The sequence below is a fragment of the Rhinopithecus roxellana genome, chromosome 8 (genome assembly GCF_007565055.1).
Source record: "Rhinopithecus roxellana isolate Shanxi Qingling chromosome 8, ASM756505v1, whole genome shotgun sequence".
Classification (NCBI taxonomy): Eukaryota; Metazoa; Chordata; class Mammalia; order Primates; family Cercopithecidae; genus Rhinopithecus; species Rhinopithecus roxellana.
Window position 1 is genome coordinate 86,814,201 of NC_044556.1, and position 22,197 is coordinate 86,836,397.

The following is a 22,197-nucleotide window of genomic DNA, read 5'->3' on the forward strand; positions in this document are numbered from 1 at the left end:
GCCAAGATCACACAGCTAGTAAACAGTGAAGCCAGGATTAAACTCCAGCCTATGCGTTTCTCCACCACCCTCTGGAATGATCATCACAGAAGATGCTCTCTGCATCTGACTACTCTCAGCCTCTCTGGGGCTGTTTCCTCACGTGTAGAATGAGGATATTAACGTCTACCATGCTGTTTTACATAGAAGATGTGCTAATCCAAAAATGCATCTAGATTTTTAGAAGAAAAAATGATAAACACATCGTTTCTCATCACACATCTATGATTTTAAAGTGGTTTTGTAAGGGAAAAAACAACATTATATCATTCATGTAATGCAGTATACCAAAATCTTGTGAGATGTCCATAAATTCTGGACATGGAGTAATATTCTATTATTCTGGGGAAAAAGCATAAAGTTGCATATAAAAAAACAACAAAACAGTATATGGACATGGACACACACAGGCGCAGAGCAGGCACCCCGTCACTATTGGCTATCATTGGAAACGAGGGAATTTTTGGACACTGGGAATGAGGGAAACGTGTGTACATGGTTGCAACTGTGGTTCTTCACAATTCGTTCATTCAGAAAAAGATTTACTGAATACCTGGCACATGTTGGGAACTGTTCAGAACCTGCGTCTGAATGCAATGGTGAAAAAGGCATAGTTTTTGTTCTCAAGGAACTTATTATAGTAGAATCTTCTATTTGCCTGATACAATCTATATGAAAATGCTTTGCAAATGGTATGGCAGCATGGCAAAAGCAAGGAATTATTTTCTTGTTATTCATTATATCACATGTTGGGAATATCTTTACAACCCTGCTTCAAAGTGAACATGGCTAAATTCCAAGAGTGTGTTTGTTCACCATGTAATTTTTCCTTCCCTCATTCAAAGCAGGTGATTCTGCTCTTCGAATGTCCAACTGTTTGTGACTTGAAGATTTCTGCAGGGAGTAAAACAGAAGTTCCTGAAGGCAATAGCCCTTCCTGTCTCCTGTAAAGTCCTGAGTCCCCTGAGGACATTATCTGTGTATTCTGGAGTGTTTGTGTGTGTGTGTGAGAGAGAGAGAGAGAGAGAGAGTCACAGCACAGTGGTGCCCTAAAAAGAAAAAGCAGGGTTTCCCTGAGACCAAGAAGATGTTGAAGTTTGCAGGATCTTGAGGATATGGGAACCCTTGAATGGCTCCTTAGCCATGTCCTGGTACCTCAGCAGGGGAGGCTTGACCATTGGCCTGAGGACTCCCAGTTCACCAAAGATTCTAGGCCCCATGCTGAGCACAGAAGCCCAAGAGCTGTCAGTCATAAAGGAACCTGTGAGCTGACCACAGGGGTAACCAGTATGGACCCAGGACCAGAAGAGACTTCCTGTTGCTTGGGGGCTTTAGAAAACCCCAATACCATGGGAGGTGGAGATGGGAAGTCCCAGTAGTGACTAAAATTGTACTCCTGCCAACCTGGTGCAAGGGGGGCTTAGAATCAGTTGAAGTTGATTTAGCAGAACCCTGCCCTTCCCACACAAAAAAGGAGGGAGAATAATTCTTAGCACCTGAATTCAAGCTCAGTTCCATGCTCTACACTGGCAAACAGCAGCCTTTCTAATATGCCTGGGACCCATAGAAAGAGATGCCACTGTGAGCGATAAGTCCTCCTGGGAGCAGTGAGAAGGCTGAGCCGGCATCGGCAACTGAGGCGAGTGTAGGAGGGAAAATTCTGCCCAGCTCAGATCACCAAGAGTCACAAGCACAGAAAAGGCCTCTGGTGCCAGGTATTGCCACCGACTCGAGGGAGGGGCCGCTTTTGACCACTGGCTGAACTACAGTGCGCAGGGAAGCAGTCACACCAGTTCAGAAACTAACTGGAATCACTCCCCATCAGAGAAATGCAAATCAAAACCACAATGAGATACCATCTCACACCAGTTAGAATGGCAATCATTAAAAAGGCAGGAAACAACAGGTGCTGGAGAGGATGTGGAGAAATAGGAACACTTTTACACTGTTGGTGAGACTGTAAACTAGTTCAACCATTGTGGAAACCAGTGTGACAATTCCTCAAGGATCTGGAACTAGAAATACCATTTGACCCAACCATCCCATTACTGGGGATATACCCAAAGGATTATAAGTCATGCTGCTGTAAAGACACATGCACACGTATGTTTATTGCAGCACTATTCACAATAGCAAAGACTTGGAATCAACCCAAATGTCCATCAGTGACAGACTGGATTAAGAAAATGTGGTACATATACACCATGGAATACTATGCAGCCATAAAAAAGGATGAGTTCATGTCCTTTGTAGGGACAGGGATGCAGCTGGAAACCATCATTCTCAGCAAACTATCCCAAGAACAGAAAACCAAATACCACATGTTCTCACTCATAGGTGGGAATTGAACAATGAGATCATTTGGACACAGGAAGGGGAACATTACACACTGGGGCCTATTGTGGGGAGAGGGGAGGAGAGAGGGATAGCATTAGGAGATATACCTAATGTAAATGACGAGTTAATGGGTGCAGCACACCAACATGGCACATGTATACATATGTAACAAACCTGTACATTGTGCACATGTACCCTAGAACTTAAAGTATAATAATAAAAAAAAAACTTTCAAAAAAAAAAGAAAAAACAGACGTGGGACATGCATTTTCTATCTGATAAACTCACAATAAAAACCCCCAGGGCAAGATGGATCCTTATTTGGCACCATCTCATGCATCGGCAGAAACAGGAGCCTGTAAATTTGATACATGTCAAATCACAGAATATGTCTGCCCTCACCCCCGTTCAGCTGAAGATGCCAAGCCCAGCAGCTGGGAGCACTCCGTGTGGCATCTGCAGCCAGAGACACATCAGTGTTGGACGGAGGGGTGCAAGATGGGCCTGTGCCCCCATGTAGATGGTCCTGCCCCACCCCAGGCCCACTGGCCACAGACACAGCATGGCTCTCAGGGAGCAGCAGCACCCAACATACCCATCACCCGGCACACCCACCATCTGAGGGCAAGGACAGTACATTGAAGGCACAGTGAGGGATAAAGGGAGTCAGGTGGTGAACCCACACCGCAAACCCTACATATTTCTTCCTCCAAAGTCGGCTCAGAACTATCTCCACGGGGCTTTCCCAGACTAGGCACTCCCCCAGCACCCCTCAGATTACACGTCCTCAAGTTTAGATGGGTTTTCTGGTGTGTTCTTTTCTTCATCTTTTGTGTATATTTTCATCATTTGTCCTCCAAAAGACTGGAGGTCAATCCAAGAGCAGGACACTAGATCTGTTCTCCCATGGACTTCTCTATCCTTCACAGAACAGCTTAGGCACAGTGGGTGCTCTATCTGTGGGTCCTGCTTATCAAACATGGAAGACGACGCTAAGACCTCCCCCAGGGGATAGGGATATATTACAAAGCCTGGGTTCCAGAGCTACTTCTGTCTCATCTTCATCAGGAAGAGACAGGGACTAGAAAATGTTGTGGCCCTAACTAATAAGAAGTTACTATCCTTAATACATAAAGAATTCTGAGGAATCAATAAGAAACCTGGAATGACTGCTATGCAACAGTGTCAGAGTTTGGCATACAAAGAGATTGCATACCTCATGTGGGTTTCCAGCTACCACATCCCCAATTTCTCTGAAATACAAAGAAAGAAATAAACCTAACATGAGTACAAAACATACAGCTAATGGCTGGGTTCTTTGAGGAAGATTTTGGCCCTCCTGAGAGATTGGCCTCACACCCCAGACTTCATTTCCTACTAAAAACTGCATAAACAGAATCTTTAGCCAGGATTCGTCTCCCTCACCTCCTCAACCTCCACCCCACCCTGAGTTTTTCATCAGAGACAAGAGCTTCCCAGTGCAATTGGCCCTTCGAGGATTCCAGAGTGTTCACCCTGATGGATCACTCCCAGGGACAAGAATGGTAACTGGGGTAAGGTAGGGACAGAATTCCCCAGAAGGATGATCCCTGTTGACATGTCCGCTGGGGCTGAGCCAGCAAGCTCACAGTCCTTGCAGGGGTGCATAGATGTTGTGTGTGCTGTGGGGTATGTATGTGTGTATCATATGTATGTGGTGTGTGTGAATAGTATGTATATAGTGTGTATGTGGTATGAGTGTGTGCTGTGTGATTGTGTGGAGTGTACACTGTATGTACATGGTGTGAGTGGTGTACGGTGTGTGTACTGTACGATGTGTGATGTGTGCAGTGTGTACGTATGGTGTATGGTGTGTTTGGTGTGTGTGGTATGTAATGTGTGGTGTGCATGTGCTTGTAGTATGTGTGCTGCGTGTGTGGTATACATGTTGTGTGTGTGATGTATATGTGTGGTGTGTATGTGTAGTGTGTATAGTTTGTGTAGTATGTGATGTGTGTGATATGTAATATATAATGTTCATGTGTGTGTGTTGTGTGGTATATGTGTGTGCATGGTGTGTCCGTGGTGTGTGTATATGGCACATGTATAGTTATGTATGGGGGATGTATGTGGGATATAGTGTACAGTGTATGACTGATGTGTAGTGTGTGTATGTGTGTGTACATGGTGTATGTGTATCATGGTATGTTGTATGTACATGGTGTGTACATGTAGTGTATACCTGGTGTGTGTGTGTTGTGTATGTGTGGGGTGTGTGTGGTATGTATGTGTGGTGTGTGTGCATGATATGTGTGGTATATATGTGTTATGTGTGAGTGGAGTATGTGTGTGGTATGTGGTATGTATATGTGTGTAGGTGGTACATGTCATGTGTATATGTGTGTGGTGTATACATAGTGTGTGTGAGTGGAGCATGTGTGTGGTGTACGTGTGTGAGTGGAGAATGTGCATGTTGTGTATGTGTTTGTGGTGTGTATATGTGGCATGTGGTGTGTATGTATGTAGTGCATGTGTGTGGTGTGTACATACATGGTGTGTGTGAGTGGAGTGTGTGTGTTGTGTATGTGTGTTGTGTGGTGTGTGTGTGACGTGTGTGTGGTATGTGGTGCATGTTTGTGTGGCGTGTGGTGTGTATGTGTGTGGCGTGTGTGTATGTGTGTGGTGTGTATGTGTATGGTGTATGTGTGTGGTGTGTATGTGTGTGGTGTATGTGTGTGGTACATGGTGCATGTTTGTGTGGCGTGTGGTGTGTGTGTGATGTATGTGTGTGGTATGTGGTGCATGTTTGTGTGGCGTGTGGTGTGTACGTGTGTGGCGTGTGTGTATGTGTGTGGTGTGTATGTGTGATGTATGTGTGTGGTATGTGGTGCATGTTTGTGTGGTGTGTGGTATGTGGTGCATGTTTGTGTGGCAGTGTGGTGTGTACGTGTGTGGCGTGTGTGTATGTGTGTGGTGTGTATGTGTGTGGTGTATGTGTGTGTATGTGTGTATGTGTGGTGTGTATATGGGGGGTGTGTGTGAGGGGAGGAGGGGGTACTCCGGTTCAGGCCCCGCTCTCAGGGCCTCACATGCTCCTTCTGCAGGGGTGGGAGCCCCAGTCCAGGCCGCTGCTGGTCTCCTGGTTCCCCTTCTCTCCTTGACCTATAGAGCAAGGTGGAGGGGTAGGAGGGGGACACCCAGCGAAGGGTCCTTTGGCCTTGTAGTTTCTTAGAGCTTTCTTCTGGGAACATGTACTGGGAACTGGGGTGGGTCCTGCACCTGCATGGGGCCACTTCCCTTTGTGGGCCCACAGACAACTGTTCCCCACCACGGAGGGAAGGAGACACACAGGGCCTGGGCCTTCTTCTCCGAAAACACTCTCAAGCAGAACTCGCCGTCTTTGAAGGGCTCAAACGTGGATGGCACCACCAGGTACTCCCCAGGGGGCAGCCGGGCCCGGCCAGAGACCTCCCGCAGGTTGACATAGGTGCTGGTGCGCGCCGAAGGCTGGTAGTCCAGGAAGAAATCCCAGCCCACGTGTGCATCCGTGTGACTCTCCAGCTGCACAAAACAACAGGCAGAGTCAATTTATTGCTAAATCCTGGAAGATGAGAGCCCAAGAGTTCAGCTTTATCGTGCTAATTTAGGAATTATTGATTTTTACCATTGCACTAAGAATCAGGAGGCCACGGATTCTGTTGTGAACTCACTGTATGTCAATCATCAAGTGTATTTTGAGTGCCTTCTGGGTGCCAGGCCCTGTTTGAGGCATTGATCTTGCCTTTGTGACCTTGACCTGTGGGCCTCCCCAGTTAAATGAAGGTTGAGTAGCAGGATCTCTAGTGTGCGCTCAGCTTCTGTCTGGATATTTTTCCTCTCTAATCTAATAGACTCTTTTATTCTGCAGCTGTCTCTGGAAGTGTGGCACTGACCTTCCCAGTACAGGCCCAAGGCTGGATAAAAGAGCTTAAATCCTAGTCCTCAAGCAAAAGCTGCCACAAAAACTTGCTCACCTTTGACTATCTGGGAAAACTGCTCTGTAAAGAGACTGCGATGGTCAGTCTGGGAGCCCAGGGAGGCAGCTCTAAAAGAGACAGGCAGTGGGGGCAGCCACAGCTAGGCCTAATCCGGAGTCCCCCCAGCCTCCCCAGGGCCTCGACTCTCCTCAACAGGCGATGATGCTCTCCAGGACCCACTTATTTGTTGCGGGGAGGTGGGAGGCTGTTGATGCATGACACAGGCTAATTAGTGACTGCACAGTGCTTCCAAAACACAGGTGCCAACATTATTATTGCTGTAATTAAGCCTCCCCATAGCACTGCGTCTTTACGATCAATCTTCATCAAGATGCCTGTGACAGAGGCCAGGTGCTGATACGCTGCAAGGGCTATAGCTTCTGTGTGACCTGGAGCTGAAATGTCCACCCCAGAGTGGACAGTGTTCACTCGTGGTCATCAGACCCTCTTTGCATTATAGATCTGCCAAGCAAAGAAGGAAGCAGGCCACCTGCCCCCACTACCCTAGCCAGGACTCCACATAGAGCCCCCAGGAAGTCCTCACTGACCCGGCCACTAGGGTGCCCACAGTCCTTGAGATTCTCCCTAAAAATGCTTACACTCTGGGCAGGAGAATGCTGGCGGTGTGGCCAGCGTGGACGTGACCAAGGCCTACATGTCATGAGTTAAAGGTCATTCTTGCCATACCTGATGGTAGCAAAGGGAGGAGACAGGGCACTAGCAGGAGAAAGCACTCAGGAGAGTTGAAGTAGGGAAGCTATTCTAATTTGGCTTGGGTTGGGAAGGGGGCAAACTGAGTTCCAGCAAGAATCCAGGGTGGAGCAGGTTAGAGAAGTCCTATTTGGGAGGCCAGAGTGGGGACTGAAGAACACTGAGGCAAGATCTGGGTAAGACTCTGTCCTACCAGGGACCCCAAGTAAGCAGGTGCCACAAGGTCCCTGGCCCCCACATCTGCCCTTGACATAGCACAGTTCAAAATGACAGGATGGAAGTTGGGCAGGCTTAACTAAGGGTGGTTCTCAGTGTGGGGTCAGGATCAACAGCAGCACCCCAGGGTAACTTGTTAGAATGCAAATTCTCAGGCCCCACCCTAGACTGAAAGAATCAGAAACTCCAGGAGCAGGACCCAAAAATCTGTGCTTTAAAAAGCATTCTAGGGGATTCAGAAGCACATTCTAAGTTTGACAACTGTTGTCCTGAAGGCCCCCTGGCACTTGCAGAGCACAGGATCCAGGGTAACACATTGAGGGCACTGTGAGGTGCTACTGGAGAAAGCTCCATTGTGTGTGTACATCACCTCTCACTCATAGAAATGGGGCATTTCTGATGGGAACCACCATCACCCAGACTTAACTCAGCTTTGGTTTTAATTATTTTCTGGTAGTAGGACTCAACTCCTAGCAGGGGGCTGGACCAAATGGAGCACTAGCTGAAACAGGGAAGAGGTGAAAGCACCTCTCCGTAAGACATAACCATCAGTGTGCTATATCAGTTTACTGTTGCCTTGGCAACATCCAGAAGTTACTGCCCCTTTCCATGGCAACAACCTGACAAGCCAGATGTTAACACTCTTTTTCTAGAAATTTCTGCATAATCTGCCCCTTAATTTGCATATAATTAAAAGTTGGTATGAGTGTGGAACTGCCTGTCAGCTGCTACTCTGGGCTCACTGGCTATGAGGTAGCCCTGCTCTGCAAGGACCTCTGCTGCTGCTCTACCCTGCCACTTCAATAAAAGTTGCTGTCTAACACCACTGGCTGGTCCTTGAAATTTTTCCTGGGTGAAGCCAAGAACCCTCCCAGGCTAAGCCCCAATTTGAGGGCTCACCTGTCCTGCATCAGTAAGAAGTATTTGCTCTAAACCATTCACTTGCTTGTCTGTTCCCTCCGTAATCAATAACATGCACTTTGTGAGTCAAGGGCAGGTGGACCAGTAATCTGCAGCCTTGGACCAAGGCGTACACTAGACCTGATGAATTGAGCCTTGTTGGCACATGCTTCATGGCTAGCCAAGCTTGAAAACCCAGAAGAACTGGGGTAAAGCTGCAGCAGGGTAGATACACCTCTACCTAATTAGTGCAACTGACTCCAGCAGGAGGAAGCCCAGAAAGAACACTGGTTCTCAACTTTGGCTACCCATTGGAATCACGTTGTTCAGACCAGCAGGGGTATGGGGGGAAAGGTCACCACTGTTCCTTCTATGAAGGCCTGACAGATGGGACTTGCAGTGGTCCTCACCCACTCTCAGAGCTACCAGCCTACTCATGTGGTTTGATTCATGACTGCATCATGTAAGAGCTGTGGAACAACCAGTTTCTATCACAGGAAACAGATGCTGCCGGCTGCCCATCCTGAAGGCAGCCAAACTATTTCTCACCAAAGGAAGGAATTTCTGTCAGCACTCACACACCTCCTTGGGAACCTGTGGGGCAGAAGAAAAGAGCAGGTCACCTGAGAGCTCCAAGGTCCTCCTTCTGCTCCTTTTCCTCCCTTCCTATGTCTTGCAGACAGACTGTGCAGTCCTGGGGCCACTGAGGAAGACATTTGTGCTAAAGTGAGAAGCCAGTCAGCATTTCTGAAACTGGAACATTATTGATGAATTTCAAGGCCATCTATAAACAGGATCCTAGAAATCTGGTGGGGGCCCACCAGATTTCTAAGTTCTACTTTCATACTTTTCTAGTTGTAGAATCTACCAAGATCTCAAATTCTTCAAGAGTAATAGCCTTGGGCTTTCAATGAGAGCTAATCTCTTCTTATAGACCTACAGACCTAGAGTCCAAGATCAAGAGCTTGACCAGAGTGAGGGAATCTCAGTTAACCTGAGCCATAGTTTATTCTGCCCTTGGCTGTGGTGAAATGGGTCAAGAATAGGCACGTGACCCAAGCTGAGCCCATCAGAGACTTACTTCTCTGGGATTTCTGAATCAGAACTAACAGAAGGGGCTCCTTTCTTAATGCTAGTGATATTAGGGAATGAAGAAATCTAGACTAGCACAATGTCATCAACACTAGGGAGGAGATGTCAAGAGAAATAATCCTGGTAGTATCTAAGTCCCTTGTCCCAAGCCTCCATCTCCTTCCCTTGCTTTGGTTTCATGAGCTGGTATATTCTTTTCACTACCCTAGCTCAAGTTAGGCTCTATTTTATGCAACTGGAAGTGTTGACTCCCACAAGAGAGTAGCTCTCAGATCCAGAGTAGGAGCTTCCCCATGCCTGGGGTTCCTATGCCAGGCTAGAGAAGAGGATTCAAACCCCCCAATTTGTCCCTTTCCATTCTTTGTCCCTGGCACATAGGCCCTTTTGACCAGAAGACCATTATAACCATTGTTTGTGACTTAGGTCTATGGTCAACTGCCTATAACTCTGAGAAACAACAATATTAGGGAAAATGCTAGCATGCTCACTTCTGGAGCCCCCTGTGTCATTGGCAGCAGAAGCAGAAGAGTCCAGGGTCATAGTCATTCCTCTAATTTTGAGTGTAAAACCAAAATCACCCATGCAGAGGCCTCACAAGTATCTTCCTCTTGGCTCCTGGCCTTTACACACCCTTGGCAGGGGCTTTCCTAACCCCTTGGGCCATCTTTTCACAAACAACTTGACCACCTCCAGTGCCATCAATATGCTCCAGATTCACCCTGCCAAGAATCACCCAACAGGAACTGAGCCAGGCAGGTGGGGCCTCTTGGTGGCACAAATCCAGAGCAACAAGGTAAGGAAGCAGGCCTTAGCCACTGCCCGTGGGTGGATGGAAAGAAACAGTCATCTTTGAAATGCAGGATCCTGACTGCAAATGACACACTGGCCTGGCATCACTGCAGGAAGATAAAGGGGAGAGAGAGGAGGCCAGACAAGGAGGGCTCTTTAGCCTTTGGAGGCACCTGGCTGCTTCTCAGTCAGCAGCAGGTTTTCATCCTCAATCCAAACTCCAGTTAAAGCAAGAGGAGAGAATACAGGAATAAGAATATGGCACCCACTCCCTGCAACCCCAGCTACTCCCTATAACCCCAGCTACTCCTGATACCCTCTTAACCTGACTTTTAAACTGTTTTCACTTACGGATGTCATGCTCTAAATTATATGCCTGTGGCCAGATGTAGAAGGACCACAGATCACATACAATGGAATATTTTTTAAGCAGCTGTAATTTGATGACTAAAAAACTGATATGCTTTATATATTATTTATGAGTGCAAATGTCATGCCACACAAAGCTATTTCAGTCCGTTTGAAAGAATGCTTTGCTGGTCTGGTTATATAAGGTAGGCCTGGCCGAGTGTGGTGGCTCACGCCTGTAATTCCAGCACTTTGGGAGGCCAAAGAGGGTGGATCACCTGAGGTCAGGAGTTTGAGACCAGCCTGGCCAACAGGGATGAAACCCCATTTCTACTAAAAATACAAAAATCAGCTAGATGTGGTGGCATGCACCTGTAATCCCAGCCAATCAAGAGGCTGAGGCAGGACAATTGCTTGAACCTGGGAGATGGAGGTTGCAGTGAGCTGAGTTCACAACACTGCACTCCAGCCTGGGCAACACAGCGAGACTCCATCTCAAAAACAAAAAGGTAGACCTGATGGATGAAGAACTGAGTAGCCCACCCTGCATCCATGCCCACCTACTATCGACTCTCCAAAACCATCATTTAACTTTCACACTGTCAAGAAATATCCTTTTGGCTGGAATGTTCTCCCTTGAAATCCAGCTCATCTTTCAAGGTTCTCATCAAAATCTCCTCCTTCATGAAGCTGAGGTGACCCCAGCCCATTGTGTCTGGTCCCCATCACAGCAGATCTGCCCTGCTCTGTTGCCAGTGGAGTGTGCATTTGACTTTCCACTTCAGATTGTGAGCACCTTGAGGACAGTAACTATGTGATATTCCTTCATGTCCTCAGCTTATAGTACAGCACCCAGCACATAGTAGATGCTCATTAAAGTTTGTTGACTTGATGTGCATACACTAAGTGTCTAAACAGGTTTTTATCTCTTCAAACAGAGTCTGGCTTTGTGCTACTAACATTCTAGGTGGAGATGAAAGAGCTAAGCTGAAGTAGAATCGGAGCTTATTTATTTGCAATTCCTTTCTCCTGCCATCAATTAGCAATTATTTTCCAACTCCCATTCCTCAACATAAAATACACTCACGTGCCCGTGCATGTGTACACATACACATATACACCCTAAACGCTAAAGCCCTAAATTCCAGAATATGAGAAATAAAGGGTGGGGTGCAGATAGGATCTTGACAATTGCACTATTTCCTTACTGGTTTCTTATTACAATATTTTTTCATACATTAATTTATACTGAGATATTGGGCCTCCAGTCAGCTCTTGGTCTTCCTGATTAGAATTGTATTTTTCCCAAGAAATTCTTTTAACAAAATTGTTTTAAAAACAACCACCATAAGTCCCGCTGGAATTTGTTAAAAGGAGTCTTTGCCTGTATAAAAAAGTGGATTCCAATTTATTTCTGGCTAGACTTGTCAAGACACAAAGGTCTTACTTTAATATATCTGTGAGGCTGTTAAGTCTGTAGAGGGGTGGCTGCCAGGAAAACTGGCACGTTAGCCAGGGACTGCAGCGTGAGCCCAGAGTCAGCTGTATTCCAGACTCCAGAGACACCAGAACTGAAAACGGGCACGTGGTTTCCATCACCCCAGCTCATGCTCTGTGTGCTCCAAGTGTCTCAAGGCCTCCCAGGGAATAGTTGTCTTTGGCTCCCATATCCAGCCTCCTTCCCTGACTCAGTGATGCCCCTCATCCTCCTTGTGCCACCTCAAGTGCCTTATGCCCCCATGTTCTTGGCTCTTGTCACTGGGGAAGCCTGTACTTGGAAAAGAGTCCAATGAACACCTGTACACTGAGCCCTCAATGACAGGCAAAGGTTAATGTGTCACACATCTCGGTGTTAACAGCAGAGACTTAAGCCATAGGAATGAATCTCTAATTGTGGAATTCAGGCCTCAGTAAGGCCACTGGGATTGTTATATAGGGGAGCAAGGGCACTTCTCGATTAGGAATACTCCAGCAATAAGAAAGATGTGCTACAATGACTGGCCAAGATATTCAGCCCCAAAACATAAAGTGTGTAATGAAGGACAAATCCAGCACAGCAGTACCTGGTAGATAGCATAGCCGATGCTAAGCATGCCCTGTCCTATCCTCTTCCGTTGCCTGCGATTTTTCTGCATCAGACCCAGCAGCACTGTACAGCAGGGTTCTCCGATGCTCTCCTCCTGGTCTTCATCCACTTCATCCAAATGGATTTTGAACTGAGGATTGGTCCAGTAAGTGGCTGGAAGTCACCCAGGTGATGGTGATTCCCCATGTAGCGGGTGAGGAGATGAAGAAGAATAAAGTAAAAGGAAGAACCTTGATCATCCTAATGAATGCACAGCTCTGTCCAAACTGTGCCTAGTAAGCGGGCCTCAGAAAGTGTTCTTTACAAGGTGGTCAGGAATTTCCTCCTACCTCCCTACACATCCACACACACAGACATATCCCATCGCAATTGGAAATGTGTGCTTGTCCATTTGATCAACCAGGAGCCCAGAAGCGCTTGACTGGGAATATTCAGGATCCAGTGATCCGAGGGCCACACTGGGCAGCACTGCCTCCAAGTCTTCCTGGGGAAAGACTTAACATCACCTTGCTCTCAGCACTTGACCTGTGAAGGCAAACCCACCTTCTGGAGGAAGGGAGATCTCTGGGTAAAAACCATGTCCCCAGGACAGAAGAGGAGAAAGTCCCAGAAGAGACTAGCTACGAAAGAGGTCTCTGCCTGACACTATAAAGACAACTGCTCTTGCCATCTGATTGACACCTATTCTCCCTCTGAGAGGGCCCCAGCTGCAGAGCACAGCCGGCAGCACCCCTGAGAACTACTCTGCTGTCCATCACCCCAGGGGCCTTACAGGATGGCTTCAGTGTCGCAGCCTACTGACGAGACACACTTTCTTCAAGAGAAAGTCATTTAATAATGCATGAGGAATCACAGTTGGCAGTTAAGAAGCAGTCTTGCCACACCACCTATGGATATTGAAAAAGACTCCCTCATTTCAAAGATGGATTTTTAAAAATCTCTCAGAATAGTAAGTACACAAGCCAAGCCACAGAGAGGTTAAAAGGATCATCCAAGGACACGCAGCAAGTCTATGACAGAGTCCGGTGGCAGAGCATAATTGCAGAAGACATGCCTGACAGGTGTCTCCACTCTAGGGCCTCAACAATTTCAATAACCATGTGCCCTGGAGGAAAAAAGAAGTGGAAGGGCATGGGATTTTTCCTTACATCCTTTAAAGAAGAGTCTAACTTGAAAAAATAACAAGGCATTCACAGGTGACCAAGAGCCATTGATTATCACTTTTCTTTACAGTAGGATTTCTTATTCAATTCCACCTTCCCAGAATTCCCAGTTCCAGGTTTGTTTGTTTGTTTGATTGATTGATTGATTTTAGGGCTCAAGTGTATGGATTTTAAAGTCAGATATCTGTGGATTCCAGAGGAGACAGAAAAAATTCCGTAATCGCCTATACTTCCATCACTACCAAAGGGCAGGAACTATCCATGTCTTCCTGACAGCTAGTTGACGGCAAGGATGGGATTGTGATTTGGTGTTTGCAGATACCTAGGGCACCCCCTATGGTTCTGAGCTCCAAAAATGATCCATGCAAATCTCCTACACATTTTCTAAGAGCTTGCTAATGGTGAGCAGATTTTAATTTCTCCCAAATGCAACATTACTGCAATCCATACATTTTTTGTTTACTCCTTAACAGTACTGGAGGAAGAGAATGGGCCGTAAAACAATGCGTCCCGTTTATATAATGCTACACAGTTTACAAAGTGCTTTCCTACACACTGTGTTCCAAGGCTCACAGTGACCCAGTAAGGTTCAAAGATCGAACTCCATCTGGAGGATTAGGAAACTGAAGCTCAGAAGAGGGAAATGCCCTTCCCAGGGTCTAAATCAAACAACAAGGGCAGGACGTGGACCCCTTTCCTTCCTCTCTGTTCAGCACTCTGGTCACAGCTGCCTGAACTGGGAGCTTTGGGTTGGATGGGTGATGAAAGAAGAGAGAACTTGTCAAGACCCAGCATTGCACCCAGGTGGGGTTTTATTCTAATGTTGCTTCACTAGCACTGAGCACAGCCCTGCAGTGAGCTCTGTTCAAGAGAAAAAAGTGACTGGCCCTGCCTCATGTGCTTACAGTCTAAGTCAATAAACACATCAACAGCAAACCAGGCAGGGAGCATGGGGAGCAGGAGGTGAAAAGTAGAGAGAGCAGGATTTGCTTTTCTTCATTTCTCCTTAGAGATGTGGGGCTGTTTTCCCGAGTTTCTTCATCAGGTGCTGCCTCAGCTGGTTCAACCTAGGAGGAGCCTACACAGGGGACACATTAGTGATCTTCTGTGAGCCAGGAAAGCTTCCCACTTTTCATCAAGTGAGGACCCAGGGTTAGTGCGGAGGCCATGCAACCTGCCTATACTATCACCATGCTATCTCCACCAGGGACTGAGTCCCCATGACATGCATGCCCTGTGTGTGGCCACCACGGACCACACTGTCTTTGCCCTCCACCTCCAACTCAGGCACAAACACACAGTGAAACAGCAGCTCTAATGGATGCAGTCTATTGAAACGGCAGATGTTGTACCCGTGTTCCCCTAGCACACCATCAGCCACTCTGTCCCAGAGCTCAGCGGGATGACTGTTAGCCAGCTGGGTTGGGGGAGTGGGGAGGAAGGGGCAAAAACCCAAAGGAAGAACAGGAGGCCTTAGCATAAGGTGCTAAGAGCAGGGTTAGTGTGGAAAGCATGTCCTTTGGGGGAGGGGAGGGTGGGCAAAGCAGGGATGGTTTGAACACACAGTTCAGGCTGCAGCTGAGTGGCTGCAGAGCCACTGCCCACCCTCACAACCCTGGCCCCCAAGCCCTAGGGAGAAGCAGGACCTCCAGAGGGTGCCCAGAAGTCAAAGAACAAAGTCCAAAGGCCTTATCCAAAGATTAACATATGGGGCTGTGCACAGTGGCTCACAACTGTAATCCCAGAACATTGGGAGGCCAAAGTTGGTGGATCACTTGAGCCTAGGAGTTCGAGACCGGCCTGGGCAACATGGTGAGACCCTGTCTCTACAAAAATTTTTTTAAAAATTAGACAGGCCTGGTGGTGTGTGCCTGTGGTCCCAGCTACTGAGGAGACTGAGTTGAGAGGATCACTTGAGCCTGGGAGGCAGAGGTTGTGATGAGCAGAAATCGCACCACTACACTTCAACCCGGGCAACAGAGCAAGGCCCTGTCTCAAAAAAACACACAAAATACCAACAAAATTTATATAAAGTGACCCAGTTCAAGGAGGATAAGCTGGAGGAGGTTGGGCCGAGGCAGCCCTTCACCTTACCTGGGTAGTTCTGGCAGCCCCCAGCTGTGGAGCCCCGGATCCAGCGGCCATTGAACAGGACCAGGTTCCATTTGTGCACCTCCTCACTACTCAGAGAGTCCGGGGACAGGTTGCAGATCTCCAACCGAGAGAATTGCCTCACGAAATCTGAAAATGACATCCTGGGGGCAGAGGCACCAGAGGGCTCTCAGTGAAGAGGGCTGGGTTGTGATTAAAGGCACGCATACCGGGCACGGGAAGGAGCCGTGGCACAGGCCCTAGAGGCCGTGGGCTAGCATGATCTTTCCTGCAGCACACTGATACAAACACGCAGAGACGACAATCCGCATTCTTCACTAGCGCTAGCTTCTTGGCTCTTATAGGGAGCCCCCCTCACGTATCTTAAAAGCCAAGCAAAGGATCTGAACTGTAAACTGCAAAAGACCCCAGGAGGTCATCTCGACAAAGCCTCTGCCTCTAGATTGGGTTAAGTCTAAGCTCACAAGAGGTTTATTTTTGTTTAATTCAGAGTGATGTATAGTTAAGCTGTACCATATTCAAGGAGTATCCTTATTATCTTCCTTAGTTCACTAGCAAAGGAAGTTATCCCATATTGATGGTAGGTAAATCTTAGCTTAAACAGATAGAAGCAGAGCTCTCAGTTCATTAGAAAGATAGTAGAACTGAGAAAGACAGGCTGACAGTTAAGCCAGGCTGAGGGCCCAGATATCATGGTTTCAGAGCTTTAGATGTGCTGGTATAGAGGTGGAATTTTACCAGGACAAAAGGAGGAGAAGAATGAATTCATCATGGTCAGGAACCATGTTGCCTTCCTGGAAGACCTAGAGACTGGCTGCACCCACATCAGAACGGAAAATGGACCCATCACCAATGGGACAGCGCTTCAGCGGAAAACTCACCAGAATTCTCCATCCTCAACTTTCTTGTCCAGTTCTTCCTTCTGCCGGGGGTCTATGTGGTTCCACTCTGGTGCACTGAGGGGAAAACAAGCAGAGGTGGTCGCTTCTGAGGGGTTCTACACACAGGGCAAGCTGTTTACTGCACCCAAACTTCCCCCAAGAGCCAGAAACAAAATACCAAAAGCACCACATGCAGACAGAAAGGCAGGATGGACAGGGTGGGGTGAGCTCACTGTCTAGGGAAGGGACACAGACCCAGGACATGGACTCCATGGGCACTAGCAGGGTGGCCTTGGACATGTGACAGGAACATTAGGGCTCAAACATTATTCTCTAATTTTTACTCTCCAGGCACATTTGACATTTCTAATTAAGACTCCCAGGCCCCTGTTCTCAGGAATGGGGAGGCACAGGAGAGGACATGGATGAGTTCTTGTCACTAGAAAGGCAGGCATTCCAGTACCCATTAGTCACTTGTCACTCTGGCTTATCCAGCAGTCTGGGGTGAATATGCTGACAGAGTCTAACCGGGGACATGGACTTGGTTCACTTCCTTCCACCTGCAAGAATGATCATCCAGCCCAGTTTTACGGCAATTTCCCAGAAGTAATGTCAACCCATGAGACCTCCTGCTGGTGGCCTTTCAAGGGAAATATCCATGCACTTTGTTCGAACGCCATCTCCAGCTTCCTGACCTTTACAAAGTTAGGTTTTCCTGAAATAGGTATGTGACATCTAAGTAACAGAGCAGCAGCAAGATCCATCTTAAAAAATAAAAATAAAAATAAAAAAATCCCTGCTCGAATACCTTCGGCAAAACCTAAGCACCTTCTCTCCCCAGCATAAAGCTGTGGCACAATCCAGCCCAGCCTCTCCCTCCAAGCTAGGCTTTAAGGCCCTGGGGGTCAGCAGGACAGTTCCCAGGGCCTCTTCAATTCATTGAAACATTAATTTGATTAAAATCAAATCTCAGAATGTGCTTGTTATAAACAAAGATTAGGGCAGGAGTTGGAAAATTCTAGATCTGACCTACTGCTCCAATTGGTTTTTGTTTTTGTTTTTTTTACTTTTTTTTTTAAAGTAAAATCTCACTAATCCCTGGGCTGAGCTTAGGGATGTCGCCTTAGAGATTCAGCACCCTCCTTCTCCAACAGCTGATATATGTAACTATCCCAGGTTGCATCTCCAGCTGGTGGGGCCTCCAGGCCTTGACAGTCACCACCTCCCACCTGCCAGGCAGCGGGTGCTCAGGGAAAGGAGAGAAAGTCAAACAAGCCCTTTGGACAGCTCGGTAAGTGACTTTTGATAAGAATGACCCAAATTCAGGGTTTCAATTTCACATAGCCCTGTCATCCTTTTAGGGAAGTTGGCAGAACGGAGGTTTTGGGTTTTGCTCAAACTTAGGCAGTGGAATGAAAAATCCTTCCTACAGGAGGCTCATGTGTGGCCCTAGAGACACATGTTTCTTCATGACACAACCCTGAAGGGAGTTACTACCCCTCTGTGCAGTCATGACCAGTCATGATGCTGTGGTTAAATGTGGTGATGCCCTTCGAGAGCCCTGGTGGCATCACAGAGTACCGACAGCACTTGAGGATTAAGGATATATTAGAAGGGGACATTATTGTGACCAATTTCATTTCTGGTGGTTCTTTGTCCATGAGACTGGCTAATTATTATTATTATTATTATTATTATCATTATTTAAACGGAGTCTCACTCTGTTGCCCAGGCTGGAGTGCAGTGGCACAATCTCAGCTCACTGCAACCTCCGCCTCCTTGGTTCAAGTGACTTCCAGCTAATTTTTGTACTTTTAGTAGAGACAGGGTTTCACCATGTTGGTCAGGCTGGTCTCGAACTCCTGAGCTCAAGTGATCCACCTGCCTAGGCCTCCCAAAGTGTTAGAATTACAGGCGTGAGCCACTGTACCCGGCCAAGACTGGCTAATTCTAATTCCTTCTCCACACTAACCTGCCTCCCCCAGGCCAGCTGTACTTACTGGACAGAAACCATCCTATGCTTTCCATCCTCCTGCATCATGGGGGCATAGATTCCAGGGCACAGCTGTCCTGGGACATCACCACCTCTGACCAACTCAGCAAAGAGGCCTGCCCAAGAGGAGTCTCTCCAGTCAGTGATGAAACCTACACAGGGCAGGAGCGAGTGCCGCTGCCTCATTCATCACTGCTGCCAGGGCCCAGGGCTCCTAGGGTCAAATTTCATTTTCTCAGCATCCTTGTTTCTTCTTGGTGCTGAGGGGTTTGGCCTTTGTCAGAGTGTCCAGTGTTTGTGGAGTGGAAAGAAACAGACTGTGAGTGATCGATTTGACCTTTGGACCAGCACAGTGTGTCAGGTAAAAAAACACAAAAACCTTTCAGCGCGAAGCAAAATTCCACAGAGCCGCCAAACTTTCAAATGCCAAAGCAGAAAGCCAGAATCGAAGAATACAGCCCAGTGGTTTTTATTTTGCTTTCCTCAGCCTGGATCCATTTAATACTCTTTGCTGAACACACTGTGTGATCTGCAGACAGGACGTGCTGATGAACTCACTGTGACATCGATATCATAATTGTGTGTTTTACACAACACCCTTCCGCAGAGGGAGAGAGGATTGCAGAAGCAGGGGAAAAACCTACTCATCGCTCCAGGCTCCCGACCACTCCACTTCACCCCATGGATTCCTGAGTCTGATCAGCCTCTCTGGATGGCCCTGGAAATCCACCTGCAAATTCCACACAGAAAAGCAGCTGAATTACTATGTTCCTGTTGCCTTGCAGGCATGTCTGCACCTGAGAGGATCTGCATTAAATTGTTCAAATGTTCCTAAAGGACCACACTTTTTATTTTCCCTTAACGCATCTTTTCAGGCTTGAGCCAAGTACTCTGTTTTTCATAATTTGTTTGAATAAATGAAGAGTGAGTCTAACCCAAAAACAAGCTTATGTCTGCTTTAACTCATATTTAGATTTTATAGTTGACTAAGATTGACTGAGCTCTTAATACATGAGGCCTAATGATAACAAACGCCCTCCCAACAAACACCAAAGCATGACAGTTAACATTTATTGAGCAGGTACTATAGATGAGGTGTTGTGCTAAGCATTTAAGATGCGTTATTGCCTCATTTAACACTCATGACAATCCTGAGAAGATAAAGAATTATCTTCATTTCATAGCTCAAAAATCTGAGACTTAGAGAAGTTATGTTATCCAAGATCATCTAGTTAGTAAGTGGTGAGTGCAGGCTGGGAACCCAGGCAGTCTGTCTCCAAAGCCCACACTCCTAAATCCACATATACTGCTTTCGCCTATTTATTGAACACTCAAGCATAAGCCCCTTGCGCCCTGCACACACACCTGCATTCCCATGTGCACACACCAACTGCATAAGCTGTAAGGTCCTCATTGTCTTCATTTCCTGTGTATCCCCCAACTCACCTAGCCCAATGTTTACATGTATATGTTAAATTCCCGTTTGTGAGATTAACTTCATTAAAGAGTGTATTTGGGTCAGGTGCAGTGGCTCACGCCTGTTATCCCAGCACTTTGGGAGGCTGAGGCAGCACATTACAAGGTCAGGAGACCGAGACCATTCTAGGCAACATGGTGAAACCCCGTTGCTACTAAAAATACAAAAAGAAATTAGCTGGGTGTGGTGGTGCGTGCCTGTAATCCCAGCTACTCAGAAGGCTGAGGCCGGAGAATCACTTGAACCAGGGAGTCGGAGGTTGCAGTGAGCCAAGATTGTGCCACTGCACTCCAGCCTGGTGACAGAGCGAGACTCCATCTAAAAAAAATAAAAAAAAAAAAAAATAAAAAAAAAAAAAAATGCATATTCATGAAACACAAACACATGTAAAGAACATATATTTCATTTAACACTATTTATTTATTCATTTTTGAGACAAGGCCTCTCTCTGCCACCTTGGCAGGAGTGAAGTGGTGCGATCACTGCAGGCTCAACCACCCGGGCTCAAGCGATCCTTTCACCTCAACCTCCTGAGTAGTTGGAACTACAGGCACGCCCTACCATGCCTGGCCTATTTCACTTAAATAAATAACAAGAAGTGGGACATTCACTGCATTTCCCTTTCTGCCTTGGCCATTGGGAAGCCCAGAGCAAAATTAATTTCTCAATTATAGCACTGCCTTCAGCCTGGATTGATGTATTTTGCTGTACTTGTATGGTTTTATTGTGTCTATTCTTTTAATGGTAAACCATCAGCTGGGCATGGTGGCTCACACCTGTAATTTCAGCACTTCGGGAGGCCAAGGCAGGAGGATTGCTTGAACCTAGGAGTTCAAGACCAGCCTGGGCAAAATAAAGAGATGGTGCCTCTATGAAAATTTTAAAAAATTGATAATTAGCCAGGCGTGATAATTAGCCAGGCGTGATAGCACTTGCCTGTAGTCCCAGCTACTTGGGGGACTGAAGCAGGAGGGTCACTTGAGCCCAGGAGGTCGAGGCTGAGCCAAGATCATGCAACTGCAGTCCAGCCCAGGCAAAGTAGCAAGACCCTATCTCTAAATAAATACATAAATAAATAAATAAAATAATTGTAAGCCACCTTAAATCCTTTTTGAAAGAAGACACAATGTAGAAAATAAAAATAATGAATAGTATAGCCCACGTTTTTTCCTTGGGTTGGAGAGTAAGGAATACTTGCTTGCCTTTCCACGACTCTACTCCACCCTAAAAGCTGGGACTACTGCCCCTTTTCCCATTTAGGGATTCTGTGAGTTCCCACTGTTTTGCCCACACAAACATATTTTTTTCGAATGTCTGTAGAATCTAATTGAAAATCTCTACAGCTTTCCTGGCCTCATCTAAGGAAAGGGCTTGCATTTAGTTAAAACCTATTGAGCAAAAGCTCAAAGAGGTTACGTTGTCCATCTTCAAGTGAGTAAAAGTCAGAAGAGCCTTTATTTATTTTCTATGTTTTAGGAAAAAAAAATACTTTTTTGTAGCAATGAGGTCTTACTATGTTGCCCAGGAATGGCCTTGAACTCCTGGTCTCAAGTAATCTTCCCACTTCAGACTCCCAAAGTGCTGGGATTACAGGTATGAGCCACCACACCTGGCCAGAAGAGCTGTTCTAATGAGCAAGAACTAATGCACATCTGTGGTATCGGGGTTCTGCACAGGCGGAGTGCACTCCAACATGACAGTGAAGCTCAAAAGCCAATTCTGAACCTTCTAGTAGTAATCACCTCTTTCTTCCTGCCGGGATGGCTTGGATTCATGGAAATATTATCACATGTTACCTTCCCCCTACACACACAATTTTACCTCTTCAACTCCAGTGACAGAGTATGCGTGACTCTTAACCAGCTTCTGGCTGGTGATGGCTTCTGCTTCAGCTGCACTGGAGACCTGGGTAGAGGAGAAAGTTCATTCAGAGTGGCTGACCCTTACCTCGCAGTGGCTGGCCATAGAATGCTTTCCAAGGACACACTACACAGCCACTGGGGGCTTCAGTGTGGGACTAGGGGTGCAGGAGTGGCAATGAACCTCAGGTAAATAGAG

At 46.8% G+C, this 22,197-nt stretch overlaps 1 protein-coding gene across 1 annotated transcript in view; it reads right to left on the reverse strand.

The window, feature by feature from the left end:
* CAPN8 (calpain 8) overlaps positions 1–22,197 on the reverse strand; it is an 83,252-nt gene that overhangs the window by 13,692 nt on the left and 47,363 nt on the right. Inside the window, exons 6-13 of the mRNA XM_030934930.1 lie at positions 21,961–22,044; positions 19,307–19,392; positions 16,670–16,744; positions 15,771–15,931; positions 12,491–12,666; positions 8,781–8,792; positions 5,705–5,916; positions 3,593–3,629 (exon numbers count right to left, since the gene is read on the reverse strand). Of these exons, the coding sequence (XP_030790790.1) occupies positions 3,593–3,629; positions 5,705–5,916; positions 8,781–8,792; positions 12,491–12,666; positions 15,771–15,931; positions 16,670–16,744; positions 19,307–19,392; positions 21,961–22,044 (843 nt within the window). The remainder of the gene's footprint in view (positions 1–3,592; positions 3,630–5,704; positions 5,917–8,780; positions 8,793–12,490; positions 12,667–15,770; positions 15,932–16,669; positions 16,745–19,306; positions 19,393–21,960; positions 22,045–22,197) is intronic.